At 37.3% G+C, this 27,156-nt stretch overlaps 1 protein-coding gene across 6 annotated transcripts in view; it reads left to right on the forward strand.

The window, feature by feature from the left end:
• Positions 1-27,156, forward strand: part of ENTPD1 (ectonucleoside triphosphate diphosphohydrolase 1) — a 1,310,478-nt gene that overhangs the window by 676,167 nt on the left and 607,155 nt on the right. For all 6 annotated transcript variants that reach the window (XM_044056932.1, XM_044056929.1, XM_044056930.1 and 3 more), the window contains exon 2: positions 20,524-20,651. In XM_044056932.1, coding sequence (XP_043912867.1) covers positions 20,526-20,651 — 126 coding nt within the window. In that variant the 5' untranslated portion in view covers positions 20,524-20,525. The remainder of the gene's footprint in view (positions 1-20,523; positions 20,652-27,156) is intronic.

A 27,156-nucleotide genomic window follows, 5' to 3' on the forward strand; every position in this document is an offset into this window, starting at 1 on the left:
TCTCATCTCAAACAAGATTGCCCGGAAATGGGAAGTGAAGGAAGGTCTCACTATGTATGAAACCACCTTGATGAGGAGAGGATAAGAGAGCTCTCAGGAAGATTTGAGACCATGATACCAACCAACATCTGGCTATTGCTGCTCAGAGTGTGGAAAGGCCTGCCACTTCTGGATTGGATTGCACAGCCACAGAAGATGCTGCTCGAATCAGTCCAATGGAAGTGCAAGCCCATGATCCTTTGGGACCAAAGTATGCCTACTAGTGAGACTTGAAATTATAATGAACGGTATTATTTATTTTAAGTAAGTGATGAGTGAGGGTTTAGTTTTTTAACCACCATTGGACAGACAGGTACAATGAATGCATATTTTAGCTTTTTTTCTCGTTTTTATCCAATATGGTGTTGTCGTGTTCAAGTATTAATACACAACATTTTTTATTTCTTTAAGAGCGTAATCATTTTTTAATTGTATTCAGTTGGGTTCTCATTGGACCATTTTATCACATGACAATGTATGAAAGTATTTAAAACATATGTGGTTATTGAGTCTAGTATTCTGAAGAAGTCTTTGTTATATTCTGATGAAAGCATTAAAAATAAAGTTGCGTTTTAGCAAATTACGGTTTTTGCTGTTTATGAGCACTTCATGCAAGATTGGTGATTTGTGTCTGGAATTAGTATTTTCTAGTTTCGTTTGGGTTACTAGTTTGTGGAGTCATAAGTGTATGCTGATTTGAGACATGGACACCTCCTTGCATACTATTACTCTGGGGAATGACCCAGTGGAGAACATTGGATTGTTAACCCAACTGATACAAGAAATTTCTGAGGAGGCTCCCAGTGGGAGCAACTCTGAAAATATTTGGTTAAGTTCTAATTTATCCAATTCAGGTCCGAACACAACCAATACACAAGGTACTAATAACTGTTTATTTATGAGGCAGAATTTAACAGACTGGTTACAGAAAGATTTTCTGTTTGTGAGTGGAAGAAATAACAATCATGGTACTTGTACATTTCAACAATTCCTGAATATGTTTGAATCAAAATTACTAAAGTACAAAAAATTAGTTAGAAAATGCCAATTTTTTTTTTGTTTTGAATGCATTAAAAACAGTGGTGCCGAAGGGTCTTGGGCATTGGAAGTACCCTACAGGACTTGTATAAAATTCACCACTTTATCTTGAACTTGTTGCATTGTTCGACAGACAAGTTATGGAATTGCTGGATATTTTAATGAAACATAATCATAATAATATAGAAACTTTGCAGAGAGAATTGTCTGATTTGGACAAAACTATATGTAGTGATTTACTTTTTGAACATAATGTTTCTAAGTACAAGAATGTGTTTGATAGCACTGACAAAATCACTGGAGATGTACAACATCGTAAGGAGAAAACGTTACTAAGAGACATTAATGCATATGCGTCAGGTTTGGCGTATCCTAAACCAGCACAGGCTTCATTTAATTCAGGTTTTGATCATAACACCATCAATGAGCAGGAAGTTACCACTAATGCGTCACGTAGTGAACAAGCCCCTTTAGGGCGGGACATCCAGAGGAGATCAACGAGAATATGGAACCAAGCACAACAAGCAGACTACAGGCCACTACGTTATCGACAAGGTCGAGGGTATCAGAATTGGCAATCTTTTTACAACAAACAGCAACAGTATTGGAAGTAAATGGCACAGAGTTAATAAATTCATCTGGTAGTTATGATGATTTTTGAGGACTGCAAGTTGAAGCCCTAGACGTGTTCGTCATGTCATCTGAAGACCATAATGATACAAACAATCATAATTGTGATCATGTCACGGAAATTACTAACTCAAAAGGTGACTTTACTGTTTTTAATTTCACCACATTTTTTTTTGATGTGAACATTACAAATTTACTCTGTAAGGGTTTAAACTTTGTGCTTACAAGATACTCTGACCTAGTCGAAATTATTTTAGATTTAAAAATGTTTGTGAGAAATCTCAATGTTCGTTTAATGTTCAGTAATAGTGTTAGCAATGGTGATAATTTTCCTATTCATAAAAAAGTCTTTTTAATCCTCCTCTGATACATTGTGACAGTTTTTGAAAAATTATGTATGTAATTTTGATATTCGTGCAATGTTAGCTTGTAAAGGAAACATTGTGCACAATTTATCAAATACAGAATGTCAATTATTACAAAAATTGATTAACAACACTTCAATTCGTATAATGAAGCCAGACAAGGGAGGGGGATATGGTACTATTTTTATTTTACATTTGTTGACCGGGCTAGTCCAACTGGATATATGTCCATTTTCAGTAGAGGCCCGGGGAGAAAAGCTCCACAAGTTAAACAACCAATACATAAGGACAATGATATTTACAAAAGACATTTGAACTATTAATTAGAAAGTCACACAAAACATGTCAAAAAATGAGAAATGTAGAGAATGTACTTTATAAGCAATACTTTAACAGACTCGTACTATAAAATTTACACACAAGTCCTAAAAAAGTAGGCTGGTTTAGTTGATAAGACAGACACTATATACATAGGTATATGCCCTTAATAAGATAAGTGATAAAAATTATGTTATAATGGGTAGGGGAAGTTGTTTAATCTGGGTTAGCACAGGGGCATAGCCAGTGTGATTTGAGGTAAGGTTTAAGTTTACTTTTAAATAGGTTAACTGAGGATAGTGAGGTTAGGTGATTGAGGGAGGCTGTTCCAGGTTTTACCCACTGTGTTAGAGAGCAGAGTGTCCCCTGCTGAGTTATTGGATTTAGATATTTGTATTAGTAGTTTGTTAGATGAGCGAAGGATTTTGAGATTATTTTAGGGGGTGACCAAGGAAGTGAGTATAGGAGTATTTTCTGGGTGGTACAGCATCTTGTGGGTTACAATTATTTGATTGAATAATATTATGTTTGGCAATTCAAGCCAGTCTAGTTGATTCAAACTGATACAATGATGGGTTCTATAGGAGGACCCTGCAGCAAATCTGGCAATATTGTTGTACGAGGTAGTCAGTTTATTCAGAGCACTTTTACATAATTTGGTATAGATGGGAGATGCATAAAGCAGAGAAGATATAAGGTGGGTGCGGGCTATGGTAATTCTGGCTAATGGAGTCAGAAAGGGTTTGATCCTATAGAGGGAACCTAATTTCTTTTTAACTGTTTTTATAGTGTTATTGATGTGAGGCTCATAAGAGAGATTATCAATTAGAACCCTGAGTAGTTTAGTGCTAGTATCAGGAGATATAATGGTTCTGTTACTAGAGGTTATGGTAAAGTTAGGTGGGGAGGTTCTACGGGTGGGTGTGAATAGTAGAATTTTTGTTTTCTTTTGGTTTAAGATAAGATATCTATGCAGGAGCCAATTTTCAATTGTATTAAAGGTCTTTTGGGTTAGGGATTGAAGTTCTGATGGGGAAGTGGCAGAGCATATAAGTGTAGAGTCATCTGCGTATTGGATGCAGGTGGCTTGTGGGATAACAGAGTGGAGGTCATTTGTAAAGATGGAGAAAAGTAAAGGTCCCAATATGGATCCTTGTGGGACTCCTAGGGTAACTGGAAGGTGGGAAGATAAGGTTTTTGCCCATAGTACAGCTTGTTTTCTATTATTTAAGTAGGACTGGAATCACTGAATAACAAGATCATCCAATGACAGGTTTCTAAGAGTGTTTATGAGGAGGTGATGGTTGACCATGTCAAAAGCTTTCGACAGATCAATAAAGAGGGCTGAGGATAGGGTGTCATTATTACGATTTCTATTAATATGGTCAGAAAAAGATAAAAGAGCAGAGGTGGTGCTATGAAATGGTCTAAAACCATGCTGACAGTTGGCTAGTAGAATTTTTTCAAGTAGGTGGGTTAAAAGTTGCCTGTGAATACATTTCTCCATTATCCTTGCAACAGGGGATAATATGGCTATGGGCCTGTAGTTGGAAAGGTCCTTGGAAGTCCTGCCTTTGTGCAGGGGGATAATGTGGCAGACTTTCCAGATGGATGGGATGTATCCTTCAGTTATTGTTCTGTTAATGAGGATGGATATGGGGTAAGCAATTTCTTTAGCTGATTTTTGCAGATATTCTGCAGGTAGTTGATCTGCAGAGAGTGTGGTGGGTTTAAGCTGGTGGATAAGTTTACAGACAAGGGATGTGGGAACTGGTTGAAAATGAAATAGGAGAGAGTTATTGATCGTGGCTGTGCTAGAGCATGTGGTGTTAGGAGATAGTTGGTTGGCCAGGGATTTAACAGTTTCTGTAAAGAAAGTGTTAAATGAGTTGGCTATTTGGGTAGGGTATTATGGTTAGAGCCAGAGGGATGTCTAAAGTTGATTACACCAACAGAATTAATGCATTGTTGTTGGAAGACAGTACATATGAAGAAGTTTCTAAAACGTTTATCAATGTTTCATACCCAAGAATAGACATGGCTTTACAAGATTTGAATGATCAAGAATTAATAGATGGTAGGTTATTAGAATTTCTTGTAGTAAAACATCCTAGAACACCATGTATCTTTGGCATCCCAAAGATACACAAAGATAAAGTGGATCCTCCTATGAGGCCAATTGTTAGTGCTAATGGCTCAAAAACAGAATTTATAGGAAAGTACTTGGACCACACACTTAAAGAAGTTCTTAAAAATGAAGAGCATATAGGTATAGATTCTTGGCACTTTCTGAAAAAACTAAATGAATTACATTGTGACAAAAATGTTTCTTTCTTGACTGTGGATGTAGTCAGCCTATATAACTAACTCACATGACATCGGTATTGAGTGGTTTAAAGAATTCTTGTATGGTTGTTCATTGTTCACTAATAACCAGGTGCTTACTCTTGTTACTTTGATGGATATCATGCTAAAAAACAATTTTATTTTTTTTGAAGGTCAACTTTTTCACCAAAAAACAGGTGTGGCAATGGGGGCGATATGTGCCCCCATTTTTGCAAACATTGTTATGTTAAAGTGGGAGCGCAAATATTTATTTAATTCCTTATTTGCTGATAAATGGATTCTTTACTTACGTTATATAGATCTTCTTTCTTCTTCTTTTGGCTGATCCCATTAGGTGTCGCCACAGCAGATCAACTGTTTCCATTTCTTCCTGTCTTCTGCATCTTACTCTGTCACAACAACCACCTACATGTCCTCTCTCACCACATCCATAAACCTTATCTTAGGCCTTCCTCTTTTCCTGTTACCTGGCAGCTTCATCCTTAGCATCTTTTTCCCAATATACTCTGCATACCTCCTCAGCACATGTCCAAACCAACATAATCTTGCCTCTCTGGCTTTGTCTCCAAACCTTCCAACCTGGGCTGACCCTCTAATATACTTATTCCTAATCCTGTCCATCCTCGTCACACCCAGTGGAAATCTTAACATATTCAACTCTGCCACGACAAGCTCTGACTCCTGCCTTTTTGTCAATGCCAATGTCTCCAACCCATATAACATAGCTGGTCTCACTACCCTCTTGTAGACCTTCCCTTTCACTCTTACTGGTACTCATCTGTCACAAATCACTCCTGACACTCTTCTCCACCCACTCCATCCTGCCTGTACTCTCTTCTTCACCTCTATTCCACACTCACCATTACTCTGAACTGTTGATCCCAAGTACTTAAACTCATTCACCTTTGCCACCTCTACTCCCTGCATCCTCACCATTCCTCTATCCTCCCTCTCATTCACACACATATATTCTGTCTTAGTCCTGCTGGCCTTCATTCCTCTTCTCTCTAGAGCATATCTCCACCTTTCTAGGGTTTCCTCCACCTGTTTCCTACTCTCACTACAGACTACAATGTCATCTGCAAACATCATAGTCCACGGGGACTCTTGTCTGATCTTGTCTGTTAACCTGTCCATCACCATTGCAAATAAGAAAGGGCTCAGAGCTGATCCTTGATGTAATCCCACCTCCATCTTAAACGCATCCGTCACTCCCACCGCAGACCTCACCGCTGTCACACTACCCTCGTACATATCCTGTACCACTCTTACATACTTCTCTGACATTCCCGGCTTCCTCATACAATACCACAACTCCTCTCTAGGCACCCTGTCATATGCTTTCTCTAAATCCACAAAGACACAATGCAACTCCTTCTGACCTTCTCTGTACTTCTCCATCAACACTCTCAGAGCAAACATTGCATCTTTCTTGGCATGAAACCATACTGCTGATCACTAATCATCACCTCCCTTCTTAACCTAGCTTCCACTATTCTTTCCCATAACTTCATGCTGTGACTGATCAGTTTAATCCCTCTGTAGTTACTACAGCTCTGCACATCACCCTTATTCTTAAAAATCGGTACCAAAACACGTTTTCTCCATTCCTCAGGCATCCTCTCACTTTCCAATGTTTCATTAAACAATCTAGTTAAAAACTCCACTGCCATTTCACCTAAACACCTCCATGCTTCCACAGGTATGTCATCTGGACAAATAGCCTTTCCGTTCTTCATCCTCTTCATAGCTATCCTTACTTCCTCCTTGCTAATCCACTGCACTTCATGATTCACTATCCGCACATCATCCAACCTTCTCTCCCTCTCATTCTCTTCATTCATCAACCCCTCAAACTACTCTTTCCATCTGCTCAACACGCTTTCCTCACTTGTGAGTACATTTCGCTCATTATCCTTTATCACCCTTACCTGCTGCACATCTTTACTAGCTCGGTCCCTCTGTCTAGCCAATCGGTATAGGTCCTTTTCTCCCTCCTTAGTGTCCAACCTTTTATACAACTCTTCATACGCCTAATCCTTAGCCTTCGCCACCTCTGTCTTTGCCATGCACCTCATTTCCTTATACTCTTGTCTACTTTCTTCATCTCTTTCTCTGTATACTCTCCTGTACTTCTTCATTCCACCACCAGGTCTCCTTGTTCTCCTTCCTCTTTCCAGATGTCACAGCAAGCACCCTTCTAGCCATTTCTCTTACTAGCTCTGCTGTAGTTACTCAGCTATTCGGTAACTCTTCACTGCCACCCAGTGCCTGTCTTAACTCATCCCTGAACTCCACCTCACAGTTACCCTTTTTCAATTTCCACCATTTGATCCTTGGTGCTGCCCTCACACTCATCCTCCTCTTCTTGATCACCAGTGTCATCCTACAAACCACCATCCTATGCTGCCTAACTACACTTTCCCCTGCCACCACTTTACAGTCTCCAATCTCCTTCACACTGGCCCTTCTACATAAGATATAATCCACCTGTGTGCATCTTCCTCCACTCTTGTATGTCACCCTATGCTCCTCCCTCTTGTTAAAATATGTATTCATCACAGCCATGTCCATCCTTTTCACAAAATCCACTACCATCTGACCTTCTGCATTCCTTTGCTTAACACCATACCTACCCATCACTTCCTCATCCCCTCTGTTCCCTTCACCAACATGCCCATTGAAATCTGCTCCAATCACCAGTCTCTCATCCTTGGGTACAGTCATCACCACTTCATCCAACCCACTCCAAAATTTTTCTTTCTCATCCATCGCACACCCAACTTGTGGAGCATATGCACTAACAACATTCATCATTACACCATCAATTTCAAGCTTCATAAACATCACTCTATCCGACACTCTTTTCACCTCCAAAATACTCTTAGCGTACTGTTCCTTCAGGATAATGCCTAGGCCATTTCTCCTCCCATCCACACCATGATAAAACAATTTGAAACCATCTCCGATACACCTAGCCTTGCTCTCCTTCCATCTGGTCTCTTGCACGCACAATATACCAATCGCCCTTTGGTCCATCATATCAGCAAGCTCCCTCCCTATACCAGTCATACTGCCAACATTCAAAGTTCCGAACCTCACTATCACAGTCCTAGCCTTTACCTGCCTTCGGGCATGCCTTCCGCCTCTTCTCCTCCTTCGGTCAACAGTACTGGTGGCAGTCGTTGTTAACTAGGGCCTCGACCGATCCAGTATGAATTTCTGTACAGTTTTCCGCATGTATGATTTGGCAAAATTTTATGCCGGATGCCCTTCCTGATGCAACCCTCCCCATTTATCCAGGCTTGGGACCGGCACAAAGAAATGTACTGGCTTGTGCATCCCCAGTGGCTGAGTTACTTACGTTATATAGATAATTTGTTTTTTATGGATAGGTGATGAGACAGCAATACAGGACTTTGTATATTATATCAACAACACTACTGAAATTTACTCACACATATTGTAGGGATATTATCAATTATCTTGATGCTACTATCAGAAAGGAGAACAACTGTTTTGTAAGCAAGTTATTCAGAAAATCAACTTATAGTAACAGTCTACTGCATTATAATAGCAGTCACCCTTTGCATGTAAAGAAGAGTTTAGTTAAAGGGCAATTTATAAGATTAGCCCGTATGGTCACGAAAGATGAAGATTTTTTGGCTCAGTGTCATTTACGTTTGGAAATGTTTTCATCTCAAGATTACCCGGAAGAATTTTTGGATAATTTATTTAATTAAGTAGGTACTAAAAGAGAAAAAGGAATCATAGCACCCCTCCTTAATCATGGCAAAAAAAGTATTTTAGCAGATGGCCACTATAGACATGAAAAAACAGATTATAAGAACTATATTTCTTCTTTTGTTACTACATTTAGTGTAGATCACCATTTTCTGTCTCACATTTTAAACAAGAATTGGCATATTTTTCAGGGTTTTGATGGAGTTATGGAAAAATTAGGTTTTAAACCCAATATTGTATTTAGAAAAGGATATACGTTAAAACAACTTTTAGAAAAGAAAGGACAGTACACCACAAAAGAAAGGGTGGAATGAAAAAAATGCTGATTTTATTCTCAGTGTCCACTAGTTAAATCAGTAAATAAGATCAAAATTAACAACTTTTATATTAAGATAGCAGGAAAATTTACTTGTGATACTGTGGGAGTTGTTTATGCAGCTTTGTGTGAGGCTTGTTCTGGCTTTTATATTGGCAAGACAAAGAGAAAATTTAAAGAACGGATGTATCAGCATGCCAGAGATACTAAAAATAAAAACAAAAACAATGCACTATATAGGCATATTGAGAATAACGCTCCACATTGTTTCAAATTTGTTGTTGTTGAAAAAGTTCCACAGGACCCCAGAGGAGGACCGTGGGAAGACTCAATAGACTTTAAAGAGCTATGTTGGCAGATTAGGTTAAATGCCTTATGTGCACCTGGTTTAAATGATGGTATATCTATAGTTAGTTTTTTAAAACTGCGCTCATACAGGGTTTAGTTTTTAACCACCATTGGACAGACAGGTACAATGAGTGCATATTTTATATTTTTTTGCTATTTTTATCCAATGTGTTGTTGTCGTGTTCAAGTATTAATATACAACATTTTTTTGTTGATTTCTTTAAGAGTGTAATCATTTCGTATGTTTTTAATTGTATTCAGTTGGGTTCTTATTGGACCATTTTATCAAATGACTTAATGTATGAAAGTATTTAAAACATATGTGGTTATTGAGTCTAGTATTCTGAAGAAGTCTTTGTTATATTCTGACGAAAGCGCTAAAAATAAAGTTGTGTTTTAGCAAATTATGTTTTTTTCTGTTTATGAGCACTTCATGCAAGATTGGTGATTCGCGTCTGGAATTGGTATTGTTTCTACTTTTGTACACTGACCTATAGTATCACAATATGGTGTTCATACACTGACCTATAGTATCACAATATGATCTTCGTAAGGACCATTGCTGTTGACTGACGCTTGCATGGTCTTCATAAGGACCATTGTTGCTGATTGCCGGTGGATGTTGTTCTAGCTTAATGGACAGCCTTATTGTAAAAGGGAGCATAACTATCCGTCATATCCATTACTTTGACCCTTAAGGGGAATGATCACTCCAATCATTTTATCATCAGACATTTCCAGTTGATCTTGATAATAAGCACCATGTTTTCTTCTAAAGAATTGGAAACTGTATATCTCTGTCTCTATCTCCCCAATTTCTTTTTCTCCAAGAAGAAGAGCATGATGGGAAAGCACTGTGCTACATTTAACAAAAGGTTGTTAAGGGGATCTGCGAGATTTGAATTCAGTGAACTCCCAATCCTATTTGCTTTGTTTCTCGTGTCATCCACCCATTATTCAGCTGATACCTCAAGGTCTGAAGGAAGCAGCAATCCTGTGGAATCCTCTAAAATGTTTGAAAAAAGTAAAAACAATAGACAAAGGAAAATAGCTGTGGGTCTTGCTTTGGCTAGAAAAGGGGCAGTCATTAAAGTCTGAGATTGTTACATATCTCCTATCTGTCCCACCCTTTAGGAAACCACTGTACCTTTATATCTTTTACAAATGAGGCCCTGGGAGTAGAAGTGACTAATGAAAAGGCCCAATCATTCACAAAAAATGGCTGCTAAAATGGTGTCCAGGTTTCAGAACCACATCATCTCACGTCCATTTCTAGTCATTTGGGATAGGAATTTGAGTTGACACAATACCCATTCCAGCTTTTGAGTGTCCCAAGGTTTCTGTAACTCCCTCAGCAAATATTAAAGGTATTTTTAGGGGTTTACAATATTTTATGAAAATATAAATAATACAAATAAGCTAGATAATGATATAGTTGAAACTTTTTTTCAGGGAAAATATGAATAATAAATTAACATAGACCATTTACTCTAAGAGAAATAAAGATATAATAAAGTTAAAAAATAATAAGGCGCCAGGCTTATAAGGTCTTATACCACTACTATATACAATACTACCAGATTATGTGGTTAAAATATAAAATAAGTTCAATACAGAAATAAAAGCTTCTGAAGTCCCCCCATCATGGAAACATTCTTTTATATCACCTATTTTAAAACAAAATAAGGATCCTACAAAGTGCTCATCATACAGACCCATTTCACTTTTAAATGTGGACTATAAGATGTTCATGTCCATTTTAGCTAACAAAATTAATCTACTTATACCTAAACTAATTAACAATGATCAGACTGGGTTTATTTTAAAAATAAAAAAAGTACAGTACAGGATAATATAATAATAATACATACATTAATAGACTATGCAAATAAAATTAAAAAAGTACTTTCTATCATTAATCTCGATATAGATAAGGCTTTTGACTCTGTTAATTAGTCATACCTGTTTAAAATGCCTAAAGTGTATAATTTTTCACCTAAGCTAAGTGTATTAATTTCTAAGTTATATATTAACTGCAGTGCTTATGTTAAATGTTATTTTCTTTATAATTCCTTTAAATTAGCAAAAGGCACACAACCAGGCTGCCATAGGGTCATAGGATGATACTAGGCTATTGGCCCAGAGGCCATTATAAGACTAGCCAACAATTTTGTCCATGCTCTCACAAAGTAGCACTTATTTCCTGTTTCAACCAGGGACACAGGTGGGATCCCAGGGGTATATTTTCTGTTTCCCATCAAGTCCAGGTTCCTCTTAAATAGGACTAGTGAGATACTCTGCTTGACATGGAGAGGGAGTCTATTCCACAGATGGAGAGTCTTTGGGACACGAATCTATCCCACCAAGTTCTGTTAATGTCACAGAGCAGGTTGAAGCCTTGCATTGGGTTATGCGAGTGAAGTTTGACTTATGGATATGCAGCAACTCCATTAAGGCTGGGTCTGAGATGGCCTTGTATGCCAGACACAGGTCACCTCTGCGCATTGTGTATGAAACTGAGTAGAGGCTCAGGGCCTTTAGCCTATCTGTATAGGCTAGGTATTTGAAACCCTGGATTTTCCTGGTCAGGAACCTCTGTGGTATCTCCAGCTGCTGTATGTGCTTGGCAAGGTACATGATGAAGGGGGCGTTGTACTCTATAATGGGTCTGATAAGGGAGAAGTACAGGGATGTTATGACCTCCTTGTTCCTGGATGAAATACCCTTATTTATGAGGTGGGCCATGCAGAAAGTCTTCGGTACAACAGAGGCAACATGATGGTCAAAAGTCAAGTTGCTATCAACCTGGATAACCAAGTCCCTCATGACTGATTGCATGCTTAGCACTTTGCTATTAATGTGATCATAGTGGGAGCACCATTTTGCCCAAAAGGGTATAATGCATTTCTTGGCATTCAGTTTGAGGCCATTCTTCGGGCACCAGACTTTAGTTTGGATAAGGCCCTCTTGGAGGATGTTCACATCACTAGGGGACTTTAAAACAGCACCTAGCTTGCAATCATCTGTAAACTTGGTCACCATAGACCACTGGTTTTGACGTGCACCTCAGAAAAGCATATCCCAAACAGTAGAGACCCCAAGACTGATCCTTTAGGTACATCACTTGTTATGGGTCTACTGCTTGAGGTGGCTTCCCTCTGTTTTGACTGAGTGGGTTCTATCAGTGAGCCAGTTGGCTACCCATATGGTAACATACAGGTTGATGCCTAGCTGGGAGAGTTTATGTATTATGCCTGAGTGGGAAATACTGTCAAGGCTTCGGGTAGGTCAAGGTAGGCAGTGTGCACCATCTTCCCCTCGCCATTGGCTTTGGTGACTGTTTTGAAGAAGGTGACCAAGTTTAACAGGCATGATCTCCCTTTGACAAAATCAAACTGTGTAGGGTCAAGCATTTGGAGGATGCCAATGTCCTTGTTTATAAGGTTCATGATGTGTTCCATGGCCTTGCAGATCAGGCTAGTTAGGCTGATGGACCTGTATTTGCTTGGGTCAGTGGATGCTCCACCTTTGTGTAGAGGGATGACAGTGACTGTCCTCCATTTGGCTGGAATGAAGCCCGTGCACAGGCTTTGGTTGAGTAGAGTGCCTTAAGGAGCTTGAGAGCTCATGTTCATGTAGGACACACCCAGGGATCAGGTCCCATGGAGACTGTATGTTTTGCCTTTGAGAGAGGCATTAAAGACCTGCTCCCTGGTGATGAGGGAATGCCCTGGTTTACTCAGGTGAAATTTTTATTGAACCTGTCTGCCAACAGGTTGGCTATATCTAAGGTTTTTGTGTATGCGGTGGTGTTGACCACCATTCAGAGCAGATTTGGGTGTTACCTTTGAGATTGCAGACATATGTGAAGAAGGCCTTGTAATTGTCCTTAGTGGATGAGGCCAATTTGGACTCAGCCTTTGAGGATTTAACCAGTGACCTTGTTTGGTTGTTCAGACAAAGGAGAGATTGCTTCCAAATTGGCACCTGCTCCTTTTTGGTCCTGGACAGAATTATCTTCCTTTTATTATAGATTTTTTTTATTGCTGCTGTCCACGTACAGGTTTACTCTTCCTTGAAGATGATTTGGTCCCGTTAGGTATTGGTGGGTCCATACAGCTTATGTAGGTGCTCATATAATTTTTTGGTGTAGGCTTGGACATTAGGGCTAGTTCCAACTGAAGGGACAGTGGCTGTGAAGCTGCTTATACCTGCTCTCAGGGGATTGTAGTCAGTTTTGGAAAAAAGTTTTTTGTTTGACCCTGACGGGGGGGGGGGGCTCAGGGGAGATGGTGACTTCAAAAGTGATCACTTTATGGTCAGATCTCACAAAGGAGAATGACACTGTTGGTTAGTACCAGGTCCAGGATATTTTCAACTCTTGTGGGAGTGTCATCCACCTAATCCAATGCATTGGCAGTGATGAAGTCAGGGAATGTCTGGGCTAGAATAGGTCTTCCACATTATGTTTGGGTAGTTACTCACCCAGGATCGAGGTAGAGGGTTGAATCTTGATGGATTCAAGTAAGTCCAGATAGGTGGAGTGGGTGTCCTGAGTCATGGTTGGAGGTCTGTAGCTAGCTATGATTTGAATAGGTGTTTTGTCAACATTTAACTGCACTTGGAGTGTCTCCTGTGTATCATACTGTTTGACAAGCCTAAAGATATGTATATCTTTGATAAATATTGAAATTCTATCTCCTTTGGCTTTGTAGCCCTCCATTTGGGGTCTAAAAGTATGGTAGGATAAGTAACCTGGTAAGGCCGGGGTGCTCTCTGTTATTACCTTTACTTTTTGCATTAGCTGTAGAACCCTTTGCTAATAGTATTAGATCCAATAAGAACATTAGTGGTATCAAAATGAAAAGATTTCGAACTAAAAATTTATCTCTTTGCTGAAGATATTTTACTAACAGTAGCTAGTATAGAAAATTCTTTGGAACATATAATTAGTTCTATGAGTCAGTTTGAAGAAATCTCAAACTTAAGATTTAATCATAATAAAACAATAAATCATTTTAAAAATTGATATGAAAATATCCTTTCTTCAATTGGAATAGCAATAAAATGAAATATCTTGGTATAACCATTATGTCTAATAGTAAAGAAATGATACAGACTTTCAACAGGTTGTTGATAAAATTTTAAGTTTATTCGCAAATTGGAAGAAATTCTTCTCTTCCGTGGAAGAATGATTAATGTTTATTAAGATGGTAATTCTCCATAAAATGGTTTGTCTTACAAGCTTTAGTACTATCTCCACCCAAAAAAATGAAGACTATGAGTAATAATCTAATTAAATTCTTTGGTATCCTAATAAATCAAGAGTTTCCTTTGATTGGCACTGAAAGGGCTGGGATAATGGTGGAATAGGATTTCTTGATATTCAGTTGCATGGTACTTCAACAGTTATAAAAGTTATAACATTGTGGATAAATTCATCGTATAATTCAAATTAGAAACAAATATATCAAGAAATATTATTAGTAAAATATATATCATAACCAGTCATAAATAGTATCTAATAGTTTTATCTGGTTTTTAAAAGATTTGCACCTAAAGTGTTAGACCCTCATCTCAAATTCATCATGTAAATAACATCATCTCCTCCTTCCAAAAGTTCACGTATTCAAACCATTTTATCAAAGGCATAATATTTTCTATGTTTCCAATTACATAGATAAATGACTGCTTAGAAACTCATAACATCAACAAAATGCTAGTATTGAAACAAAGTAATTTAATTTATTGGGATCTATTTTTAAATGATAGTGATATATACTGGTGAAAATTTAAGGTCCAAATACAATCAAGATTCTAAGAATTGATTACTTTTACAAATATTTAGAGACTTTGTGAAAACAAAGATACATACAATTTTTAACGTATGCAAGACATTGTTCCCCAAATTATTGGAATTATTAATAAATAATAATGCAATGAAAAAATAATCATATTTTTCACAACTTTATAAAATTCTTGTTAGATTTTGCATCTTAGACAATTCCTATTGTAACTACTCCTCAGAAATGAATAGTGAAGACTTCTCTGAAGAATGCAAGAAAATATTTATATCTGCAAATAAAACTATAGATAGAAGGAGAGAGAGCTTAGAAGATTAGGCAAACTAGTATATAGTAATAAAAAAGTGGGGAAAATGAGTGGTAGAGAGATATAGGAAGGTTATGAGGTAATTAAGTGGCAGGTGGGGAGGGTAAAATTATGGCCTGTAAGAAATAGAGATTGAGGAGTATGGGGTTGGTCTATTCTTGGGAGGAGTTCTAAGTATAGAGGAAGTGAGTGTTAACAAGAGGGTTTGGGAGGAAGTTGGGAGTGAATGGAGGGTGTGGTTAGTATGGATGGAGTATAAATTTAGGGTATGTGGAGGTTGGTGGGAATTGGGGGTAGGGTAGGGGAGTTGAGTGAGCCCCAGCGTAACAAGGACAAATGGAGCAGGCTGGACCTGATCAGAGACTTGCACAGAAACAGTCACTCAGGATTCTTACATTTAGCTCAGAAATGAGCTAGTTATGGAAGGTAAGGAGAAAATATGGAAAATTAGTAACAAGCTAGGGATATGCTGCTATAGAAGTATTAAAAGAGGAGAAGTTAAGAATCAGAGCCTAGAGACTTAGGAGAGAAATTTTGAAGAAAAGAACAAATTAGTGGCAAAGGAAGATTAAAGTAATGGCATGGGAAGGGAAAGAGAAGAGAGTACACTATGGTGATGTATGAGAAGCCATTTGCTTTTTTTTCTTTAAATAAAGAACAGAAGAGGTTTTACACATTAATCCTTAGCATAGAGCAACATACATTACAAATGATTATAGGATGTAGGAGCTCAGTATCTTAGTGGGATGACCTTTTCATTAGTGCTAGTTATCCAATTGTATTCTGTTTTGGTCTTGATGTTTAGGGACGCTGAACAGTGATGGCGGTATACCTGTGGAGAGGAGAGGAAAATAAAGAAAATTAAGAGGAGGAACCAATACAGATATACAATAATTAAGAGATATTTAGAAGGAGGAGAATTTTACTACTTCCAAGGAATGTTATAGGGTAAATGGCAGCTAAGAAAGGAGAGAGAGTGTAGCTGTAGCAAGCTGCAGGGAAGGAGAGGGGGGTTAGCAGACTTACTATACAGGAGGTTGGAGATGAGAAATGGCAGAGGTAAGAACTAAGAGAAATGGTTAGTAATAAGCCAGTAAAGCACAAAATAAAATGTAGCAATAATACTTTCAGGGTGCATGTGTCTCAGTAGCTTCTAGCACTGTTTTCAATTTCAACAGTAAATATTAATAAGAAAAAAATAACATTCATTTAATAGTCATGTGCTTTGGGCTCTATTATATATGTACACTAGAAAGTCCACCCTTCATTCAAATAATGCATACAAAAAGCTACTATTGATAGTGTTATAAGCTTGAAAATCTTTAGAATCTCTAAAAGCTTTAACATCGTGTATAAGCAAACAGTTATTTCAACATCCAATTGATTATTGCAATTCAATATTCTGACAATATCAATTTCTTAAAATGGAAAACCAGGGGAACCAAGGTAATAGTTCATAAAATTCCTACATAATAGATTGCACAGATTTCTTCGGTAACTCTTGCAAACACTAGTCCCAAGAAGTAAGAAGCCAAAAAGAAACAAGAACCATTTGAGGGATTTGCAGAGGACAGCTTAACTAGCACAGTAGTAAGCATTCTGTTTCTGCAGCAGATGGTTAAACCATGTGTACAGAGTGGCTGAGTACAATTTCAGAAGTGGATTAATCTAGCTAAAGTAGTATTATCACTGCATAAATAAGAAATTCACTCCAAAATAAATATGTACTAATGTTAGAATGTTTCCAGTAATATCCAGTAGGATAAAACAAAGTCACAATGCGAACTGTAAAGTTCAACAAGAAAATACAAATGTTCAAGGTGGAAAAAAGCTCACCAGGGTTGATGTCTTCCCAAGAAAAAAAAACAGACCTTAAGGAAGTCAGTTGGAACATTTACAATAATCACATGCAGTAGGTGGATTGGACATTCTAAATTGGCCCTAGGTATGAGTGTGTGTGCGTGTATGCCTTCTATGGAAGGTTGGGCGCCGGGCTGGCAACTCCACACCGTAAAACTCCACTGCCAATCATGAGCGGACAGATGATCCGCCGTGACGACCCCTAACCAGGAAAAGCCGAAAGAAGAAGAAGACAAGGTATGGATGCTATAAAATGTAATTTAATGTAGGCCTAGGTGGCAGAAGAACCAGGTTGACTGGAAGTAAAGAAATCTAGTAGACTGGCCAACTAGCATAGAGATCATAGTTAAAATCTATCATAAGTAATATAATCCATGTTAAAATAATTCTGGTGAAAACAAGAAATGACGGATTAAATGTAACAGAACCATTATCCATATAAAAACAGGAATAAATGCAAAATTAAGATTAAGTAGCAGCCAATAAATCCATTGAGATTTCCAGAACATCTATAGCTCATAATAAGAATCCATATTGAAGTTGGTCCCAATAAAGATGGAAGGGAGACTGAACCAATAATCACTCACCACTAAGATCTAAAAGGCCAGATTCATGAAAGCCTACAGTAACTGTACACAGTTCTGAGTGAAGGGGCAACACAAGTATAACTGCCATCATCTTCCTCATAATTTTAGTTTTCCTACCGATTTTCTTGCAGCCTGAAATATTGATAGAGATTCATAAAGGTCACCAGAGTGTGTAGATTATGTCTACACTTTCTCTAATCTTTGAGTGAATGACGGCACAAAAAAATTTGGTAGGAATGTTCCTGAATACAGATCATGCACAATTAGTGTAAGCATTGATGAATCTGGAGTATTTGCATAGATAAACTAATAATAGACAGTACCACTGTCCCAAGAATTCACATGAATTACAGTAGATAGTAGTTTTCTACAATGCAGTTTCCCTAGCTGTGGTGTAGACCAGTGCCTCAAGATTATAAAGCCATTGTAGCAACAGTGATTAATCATGCAAACAAGTTAATTCTACTAGGACCATGCAGCACTGACTTAATAGGAAAATTAGTGTTGTCAAAAGGGGAAAAAAAACAGTAGATAGTCAGCAAGTAAAACGAAGATCTGTTACCAGTATAAGAGAATAGGTGTGAGCAGGTGAGGATCCAAGCTGTTTACAGCAGAAATTTCTCCAGGTATACTTCACATTGCAGAAGTAGATAGATTAGCTTAGCACCCAACAAATTAAAGCCAGTGCATTGGAAGTTGAACTAATTTGTGAACAATGACCAGACAGGTCGGCCTCAGAGTTTTCAAGCACCTCCAAAATACCGGGATCTGAGTGTAAGTTATGATGGACAATTGCAAACAAAACCAGTTCAAAGAGAGTCAAAGCTGTGTCAAAGAAGATAGCAGTGCAAGGTGGTTCAAGAAATCGTTTAGCTTCTTACCACTGCCTAGAGCTGTAGAAATGTAATGCGTGTTCTAATCAAAAAAGCATGAGGCAGTAAAGTCCAATATCACATTACAAGAACCAAGCATTGGCACACGGCTCAAAAATATTTGATAAAAACATAAAATAACTTTAAAGAGATAAAATGAGACAAACAGCAAAATACAGCGCAAGTTGTCACTCTGAATGCATTGTCAATTTGCACATGTACAATACGTCATCCAAAGCTGTCTTTTTGCTCTTTATGCTCTAATTTGAAACTCTATCCCATCGTTGAATCAAGACTCTCTTAGTTCTCTCTCCCTTCAATGTTTGCTGCCACCACACCCTTTCTCAAAAATATTTTAGTCTACAGCTGCCAGTTTGGCATCTGGTCACACTTTCTCTAAACACTACAGAGTGACTGCCCAACCTAAAGTTAGGGCAGGATGTGTTGGTTACTGTAAACCTGCAGCACATCTTAAAATTCCATTCACACACATCTCTTATTGAGAAATGCAATACTTGGTGACCCATTTAATGTTAGATCTCCCTGAAAGTGATTTTGATGTTGAACATAAAATATTAGTCTTGGGTAAAGAACCATTAGCTGTTAATCTTGGGTAAAGAACCATTAGCTGTTAATTCACAAAAAGGAATCATTTTCAGGCATCATTGGTGCAAGGGTGATTCCCATTGTCAACCTGGGCTAGACTGATTATTTCACAAGTCTAAATATTGTGCAAATAAATGGGTTTGAACCATAGTGTGGTGTTTAACTCATTCCCTCCAATGGAGCTCTGGAAGCCTAAGCTCTTTGTCAGAATTAGAATATGTCCTCACATTTCAACAATCAGTCATATATTTGCTACCACAGAAGTTACTAATAAAGTGTAAATGTCAAACTCTTCAGCACAAGCTATTTTTATACTGGTAGTATTCTTTAGATTCTAGGTCTTAAACTGGATTTTATAAGTCAAAGTAGACAATAACTATTACGTCTGTTATACTTTGTAAACAACATACAATATCTCATCAACCACTCAAGTTACTCACATACTGTCAGCAGCATTTTATTCATCTAGCTAAGCGCTTTCATATGAGGCTAAGGAGTGCTGTCTGTCTTACTTGGTTGCTGAGATATTCAGGAGAGACAAGAACATTGTTACAGTATAAATAAATATATAAAAAATAATATCTCTTTACTTGCACTAAACAGATGTCAAATATCAATACAGTTGCATTTGCCATTGTGTAGTCTTTAAGATGAAATCTTTCAATACGTTGTATGTAGCATGGTTTTAGAATTATTAATGAAAATATGAACACACAGTACTTGATGCCTAGAGGCATCAGTAGGATATAACTGTAGAAACAGGTGGAGGCATTAGCCAGATGTAATGAGTTAATATGCTAATGATGGAGCTGTTTCTACTTAGTACATGTATGGACACTTAGGTCAGCTACCAAGAAACCTAAGGTGAAGGCTGACGTTCTGTATAGCACTGGTCTTTGTGTTTTACTAGTAAACATGCTAAGTTATAAGTAAACCTGTCAGATCTGCAGTTTTCTACTGCTGTGTAAGACTGACTCAGTTTCCTATAGGCACATCTAATGTGCCACAAGAAGAGTTGTTGGTTCACTTTCTCCAGTGGGCATTTTCTGGCATCAGAAAAAAATTGAAGATGCCATAGGTTACACATTTTTTTTTTTTTTTTTTTTTTTACAACTAAGCTGCTTGCTGATGACTTAACATCATGCCCTTACAGAAGCCTCTCTGTCTACTTTAAGATCTGGCCAAAAAATTCCACCTGTGGCTAAATCAGATTCATGTTGCGAATCTCCTGCAGGTGTGGCCCCAACATTTAAACATCTATGCTTATGATGAGTACCCTCACTTAAATGTACTTTCCCATCATGTGTACTGTTACATATTTTTTTCTTATTTTTGTATTGTAGATATGGAACAGAAGAATCCATGGCACAGAAAAACTATCCTATGCATCTTGTTTCTTTTCCTGCTGGGAATTGTAGCCTTGGTGTGTATAGGAGTTATTCAGAACAGACCTCTTCCTGAAAATGTCAAGGTAAGAAATCACATTTAGTTCAATTCTTATATTTAAAAAAAGTTATGATAACAACATCAGTGCAGCTTTTGTAAAGCTGCAGCATCTTTTCAGAGTTTAACAGCACTTGGATAGTGATGGAAAACCTTTTTGGATCAGAATGCTGGAATTAGTGATGTCTGGTCTTGATTAGTGATGTCTGGTCTTGTTTGGAAGCTCTCTGTGAATGTGCATCTGCCACATAATGGAGGATCTATATGTTCCTAGCTGATGCAAAGGAATATAACAGTAGAAGTGTGATGTATGAGTTCTATTCTGACATCTGGTTAACTTATAATTGACATACTTAATTAGCCTGATGAAATGTATTTTTAATTTGAAGAACACGGAGTTTGAAATCTTAGTATTTTTTTGGTCTAAATAAATTGTTTCCATTACATTGCTCCCATCTTGTTTAGTACTCATTTGAAAAATGTTATTTGGTTCAGTCTTTTACTGGTTGGCATTAATTGCTTGATATCTGTTTGAGCTGTTTTGGAGATATGTTCTTCATACGTACATACAAATATTTCATGCACAGTCATCAATGCTTTCTAGCTTGTTAATATACCAGAACACTTTTTCCCATAACAAGTGTCCAGGCTGTTCTTACAAATATCTAAACTAATACTTGCTTAATGTAATTTGGTAGTCTGTTCCATGCATCAGCTGCTCTCAAAGAGAACAAATTAGTATACTTCTCATTCCTATAGAATATTCTACATAGGCTGTCTGATGATTCTCTACTACTTTTTGATAACACCAACATTCCCAGAGGTAGTTGTCTCTAAGTGCCCTATATACCTGAATAAGATCTCCTGATAGATATCTATAAGAGACACTGTACAAGTTCAGATATTTTAGTTTTTAATAATAACTTACATTTTTACATCCTTGGATGCCCTTGGTGTATTTCTGCTGTACTCTTTCCAGTTTACTCATGCTTGTTGTCTTATAGGGTTTCCATGTTGTTATTCCATACTCAAGTTTGGGTCTAATGTAACTAACAAAAATGACTGTGTGCTGTGTTAAATATTCACCTTTCAATGTATGTCTCCCAAATCTCATATGCTTGGTTTTTGATGTATTTATCAGCATATTATCCTGTGTCCAAATGGTCAATTTAGTTAAGTTATTTTGCAGATATACCTTATCTATAACACATGGAATCAGTTTACCCGTTTTCAGGTCATCTGCATATAGACTGTACAATACCTCACATGAAAAAGTTAGGTCTGAAAGATACAATCTAAACAAGCAAGGGCAGAGGACAGAGTCCTGTGGTACACCCAAGGATTTCACCTGTCCAGTTGCTGTATGATACTTGCCATGTCCTATTTATAAGCCATGTAATTGTCCATCTTGACAAGAGTACATCAATACCTAGTTATACTAATTTATTGATCAGTGTTTTGTTTATGACCCTGTCAAATGCTGAAGTTAAATCTATATAAATTGCATCACAGCACCATTTTTCATTCATAGCTGTTGTTATATTGTTATAGAACATCATGTCACAAGTGGTAATAGATCTGTTTTCAACATATGCATGCTGATATATGGTTTCAAGTCCAAACCTATCCAGTTCTGAGAGTAACTTATCCAATATTACCTTCTCCATTATTTTTCCACAATATGAAAGTAAACTTAAGGGTCTGTATGACTCTGGGTTTATCCTACTCCCCTTTCCCCTAAAGATAGGTTTAATAATCGCATTTCTCCAATCTTGAGGACTCTCCTCATATTTATATGACCTAGTGAATAATAGATAGAATGGTACCATAAGTTCTTGCTGAGGTGTTTTTGGGTCATTGTTACTTATTCCGTCTCCTCTCTGTACTTTGTTTGGATCCAGTTTGCGCAGTTCTTTTTCAATATAATCTAATTTGATTCTAGTATCTAGGGTTACCTGGATGTCACTAGGACAACTTACCACCCCTTTTGTGGAGCAAACTGTTTTGCATAATATTTTATAAATATATCTATAATCTGTTGTGCCTGAGAATAAATTTTAGAATCTGCACACAGTTTATCAATTTGTGTGTCTTTACTCCTACATTTTATGTATCTATAAAAAGGTTTCCTATTATGCTCGATATCTTTATATAAATGTTCTTAAAATTTTTCTTGATCTTGTGTCATACTATGCTTAATCTGTTTGTCCAGCTTGTTTATTACAGTTTTCAAAGCTGTAGTTCATCCTGTCTTCCATGTCTTATAGTTTTGTCTCTCACCTTAATCAGATAGCTTGTTCTTATGGAAATATATCTCTCTGGTGTATGCCTACAGCAGGATCTCTGTCAAAACTTTCCAGTCTATCTGCAGTTTTTCCACTGAACACCTCACTCTAATTAATTTTACTTAGTGACTGTTATACTTTCATATAATCTGTAATTAACCTTCTGTGCATTGGTTTAGATTTCAGTTTGGCAGCATTATCTAGCAACAAATTAACTGTTATAACCCTATGATCACTGCACATCAATGGTGGTAAAACTTGACGTGAAGTAACAGTAATTTCTTTAAGAACACAAACAATGTCTGGTATGTTCCATCACTTGGTAGGTTTTTTGGCAATCTGAAGCAATTGTTGTTCCTGAATATACGTTGTGAATAATTTCCTTACTAACATTGTTGAATCAATATTATTCCAGTCTGTTTCTGGTAAATTTAAGTCTCCAGCTAATATTATTCTTCCCTCCTGTGTTTCATGTAAGAAATGTATGAATTCCTCTAGGTCACCTGCACTTGACTTTGGTGGTCTATACACTCCAACAGTTGTTATATGTTCCAGGGTTGTCTTTGCTGTCACAGTTACACAGTCTGTAGTATTGGTTTTATCACTGAACATGTAATAATCACTTCTCATAACTACCTGTAATCCCTGTCATAACACCTCCACTTCATTTTTTGTTAGACTGTCTGTTACAGTAAAAACATTTATACCCCGACAGAACTGGTTTCCAGTCATTGTTCTTTAACCGTGATTCACAAACAATAACAATATCAATCTTGTGGGAACGTAGCAAATTTTCCAATAAAAGAACTTTCTTATTAATGCTCCTAGCATTAACAGGTCTACTTTAGAACAGCGAATGATCAGATGATCAGACGCTGTTAGAGCGAACATAACATGTCGAACCAGCAAAACAGTGAACGGCCGGAACAGCAAATTTTTTCCCAGGGAAAGAAATCACTGGGACAGCCATGCTGGTCGTGCCGTTTCCTCCACTGTAGTGCAATCTCGGAGTTGGTATATTTAAGTAGGGGGGTTGGGGGCACAGTTTAAATATATATATTTTTTGGGAACAGCGATTTTATTCCCTGGGGAAAAAAAATCACTGTTCTGGTTGTTCGCTCTTTTGGATTTTCGACATTTAAAGGTCGATATAATGACGTTCGATCATCTGATCATTCATTGTTATAATATAGACCCGCATTAACAACCATCAGAGATGCATCGAATGTTGTTGTCTGTGAACTGTGAAATTTCCATCCTGGCAAAAATCCTGCCCAGTGTTTGTCAAATACTGCAAAATATCTGCTGCAAAAATTCTCTTCCCTGATCTTGACAAATGCAGGCCATCCAGTCTAAGCATGGCTGCCCAAAACTAGACTTGGATGCTCTACACATTTCCATTTTTTTAAAACAGGACATTTTTCCATGTAGGTATTTACCCAAAAAATCTTTTCATTTACAGAAACCTGACTATCCTTTCTATAGGAGATTTGCAAAAAGTACATCCTAACACCAGTCCAAGCTATACTAACTAAGAGGGCTGTCAGCTCCCTACTAACTGTCAGAGAATCCTTGCAGATGACATCATTTGTACCAACATGATTAAAAACAGATCCATACTCCTTTACATTAAGGCGTTCCAAGGCTTGTCTCACATCTTCTGTTTGTGCTCCTGGCAAGCATAACACTATTTGATGTTCTGTATCTTCTCTGCAAATGTAAGTATCAAGTCATCTAATAATTGAATCACCAATTACAAGAATATCTTTGCTCACCAGCTCTGAAGAATCTTCAGCGTCTGATACAGTAATACCTGCTTTGTTAATTGTTACGAAAGATAGATCTTTATCACTATTAGTCTTATTAACCCCTCTGTTTTCATTGTGTCTTAAATTCTCATCCAGCTAAAATTGTAAATCCACAGCTTGAGCCATGTAGTCAGCTGTCTTTCTGTTCTTTTTCTTACAGTAATGTTCTTCAATCCGTCCATGTTCAATTTTATTTCTTCCTTTTCACCTGCCCCTTGCCTCTTTTTTCTACCTTCTTTTTTTGGAAAAATAATGCCTTTTTCTGTAGACTGAAGGTTTTCAGATAGAAAAATATTATTCCCTGTAACCATAACAAAGCAGTGTCCTTTTTAGTAAGTATTCTCTTTCCTTTATAGTCATTAATCAGTTTCTTTTTCTTCTTTATTTGTTATGAACTTCTTCCTTTCTTCCTTTTTTTTTGTTCCTTCTAAATAAACCAGATCCTCAGATTGCTGAATACTTGCATCCACAACTCCAAAGTTGTCAGGGGCTTCGTCTTGTTTCATAGGGGGTGAATGATCTTTGCAGACAATAGATGCATCATTTCTTAAATGTGTTCTATCTGTTCTTTGCCTAACATTATTTATTTCACCAGCCTGGTCATTAATATATGAAACAACAGTTCTCCGAGCCATGCCAATTGCAGAAGTGCAATCATTATCATTAAGTCTAGATTTACTTCTAACAATGGTAAGCAAAACATCCAACCTTTGACACGAGGACCAGAGATTACCAGTATTATCGGCTGTTACCTTTAGATATGCATAGTATTTAGTACACTGTACAAGATATTTGGGTACTTTTCCATTATCGGGGCAACACTTCTAATGAGCTAGCTCACATATGCAGTGATCACCCATGTTTATTAATGAGAACATATACGCAGTTTTTAAAGAATTACCACACACATGGTGCGGAAATATCAGCTAGCAGCTACATACATATTTGTATACCAGAGCACAGTATGAAACATCAACTTAAAACATGGGACAACATTCAAAACTGTGTACAACCAACAATATTTTCATCAAACAGTATTCTACAGCTATTAGTGGTGGATTCGTACTGTTTCCATAAATACTGATTTATAACGCAGGCAAGTCCAGAGTTAAATATTTTTTTACTAAGCTTTCCCAAGTACTCATGCCTAGGTTGCTGTTCCCAAATTATGTTTAACGACTGTTGTAACAATATGTAACCTTTTGACCCAAAAAGTGTGGATGCCATAAAAAGACGTGGATGTTAAGAGGACGTATAGGAAGTCTTTTATGCATGAACAACCGCTTCAGGGCTAATGTGAAATCATTGTGTGCCCATGCTACTGTATTCGAAGTCTTGCCCTGATAATGGAAAAGTACTGATATTTGTGCATATTGCATACTCATCTAAGGAATCCATGTTCAGCTTCAAATTAATAAAATAGTGTAAAAGAAAAGAATAACCAAATCAGTGACCACAGCATTCAAAAAGAAGTTAAATCAACTTCTATGACAAAAAAAAAAAATCACACAAGCGATACACAACTAAATACTAAAGTAAGTACAGTAAAGTTGCTCTGAGAATACAAGTTCTGTAAGCTATCACTCGCAGTTGCACTTCTTTTTAACAGTAAAGATCAGTAAATCACAAACCAAGGTAGGATTGTTTAGATATGCTCTGGATTTTCCTCTCTGCAGACTGTGTGGAAGTATAGCTATCTAGGCCCTTGGGATGGCTAGAGATTGCCTGTGTAAAACCTATCCCTTTCTAACAACCAACAGTGAAATTAAAGCTAAAACAACAAAATATGAACCAAAGTAAATCTTGTTAACAAGCTATCCCTTCCTACCTACAAACAGTGAAAAACAGTGATGATAAATACAATATAAATTCAAATAAAACTTCTCTAATCAGTCAGCTACCAAAGTAAATCACAAACCAAGGTAGGATTGTTTAGATATGCTTAGCCATTTAGCTTTCTGAAAGTACTTTGTTTTCCTGCCTCCTGACAAAATTGCATTTGATGAATTGACTATGTGTTCTTCTTTGCCATAACTGCAAAAGGAGCCTGACTCTGAGTATAATTGTCTAAATATTTTTTGCAGATGGTAGATGAAAGTGAGAGTCGATGAAGGTGGCCTGATGAATCAGCCAATTTGAGTTAATTTCAAATAAAATGCACTGCAGTCCATAGTTAAAGGAAAACTCTACCCTAGAACTAAAAAACATCTATTTTTTCAAACTGTCTTTGTTTCATGACATATTTTAACACCTCAAAATCACTCCAAGTGCTTTATTTGTAATTTTAGCCTGTTTTCCACAACATGGCTATCAATGGGGCTTGATGCTTCAATGTGATCTTGTTCTCCCTCAACCCTTTCCCATAATGCTTTGTATGACTCATGCCAGACATAAGGAAGTAACTGTGAATTCCCATGCCATTGGCATATAATGGGATTCG

This window comes from Protopterus annectens, chromosome 14.part0 (assembly GCF_019279795.1).
Source record: "Protopterus annectens isolate FY-2018-M chromosome 14.part0, PAN1.0, whole genome shotgun sequence".
NCBI classification, from domain to species: domain Eukaryota; kingdom Metazoa; phylum Chordata; order Ceratodontiformes; family Protopteridae; genus Protopterus; species Protopterus annectens.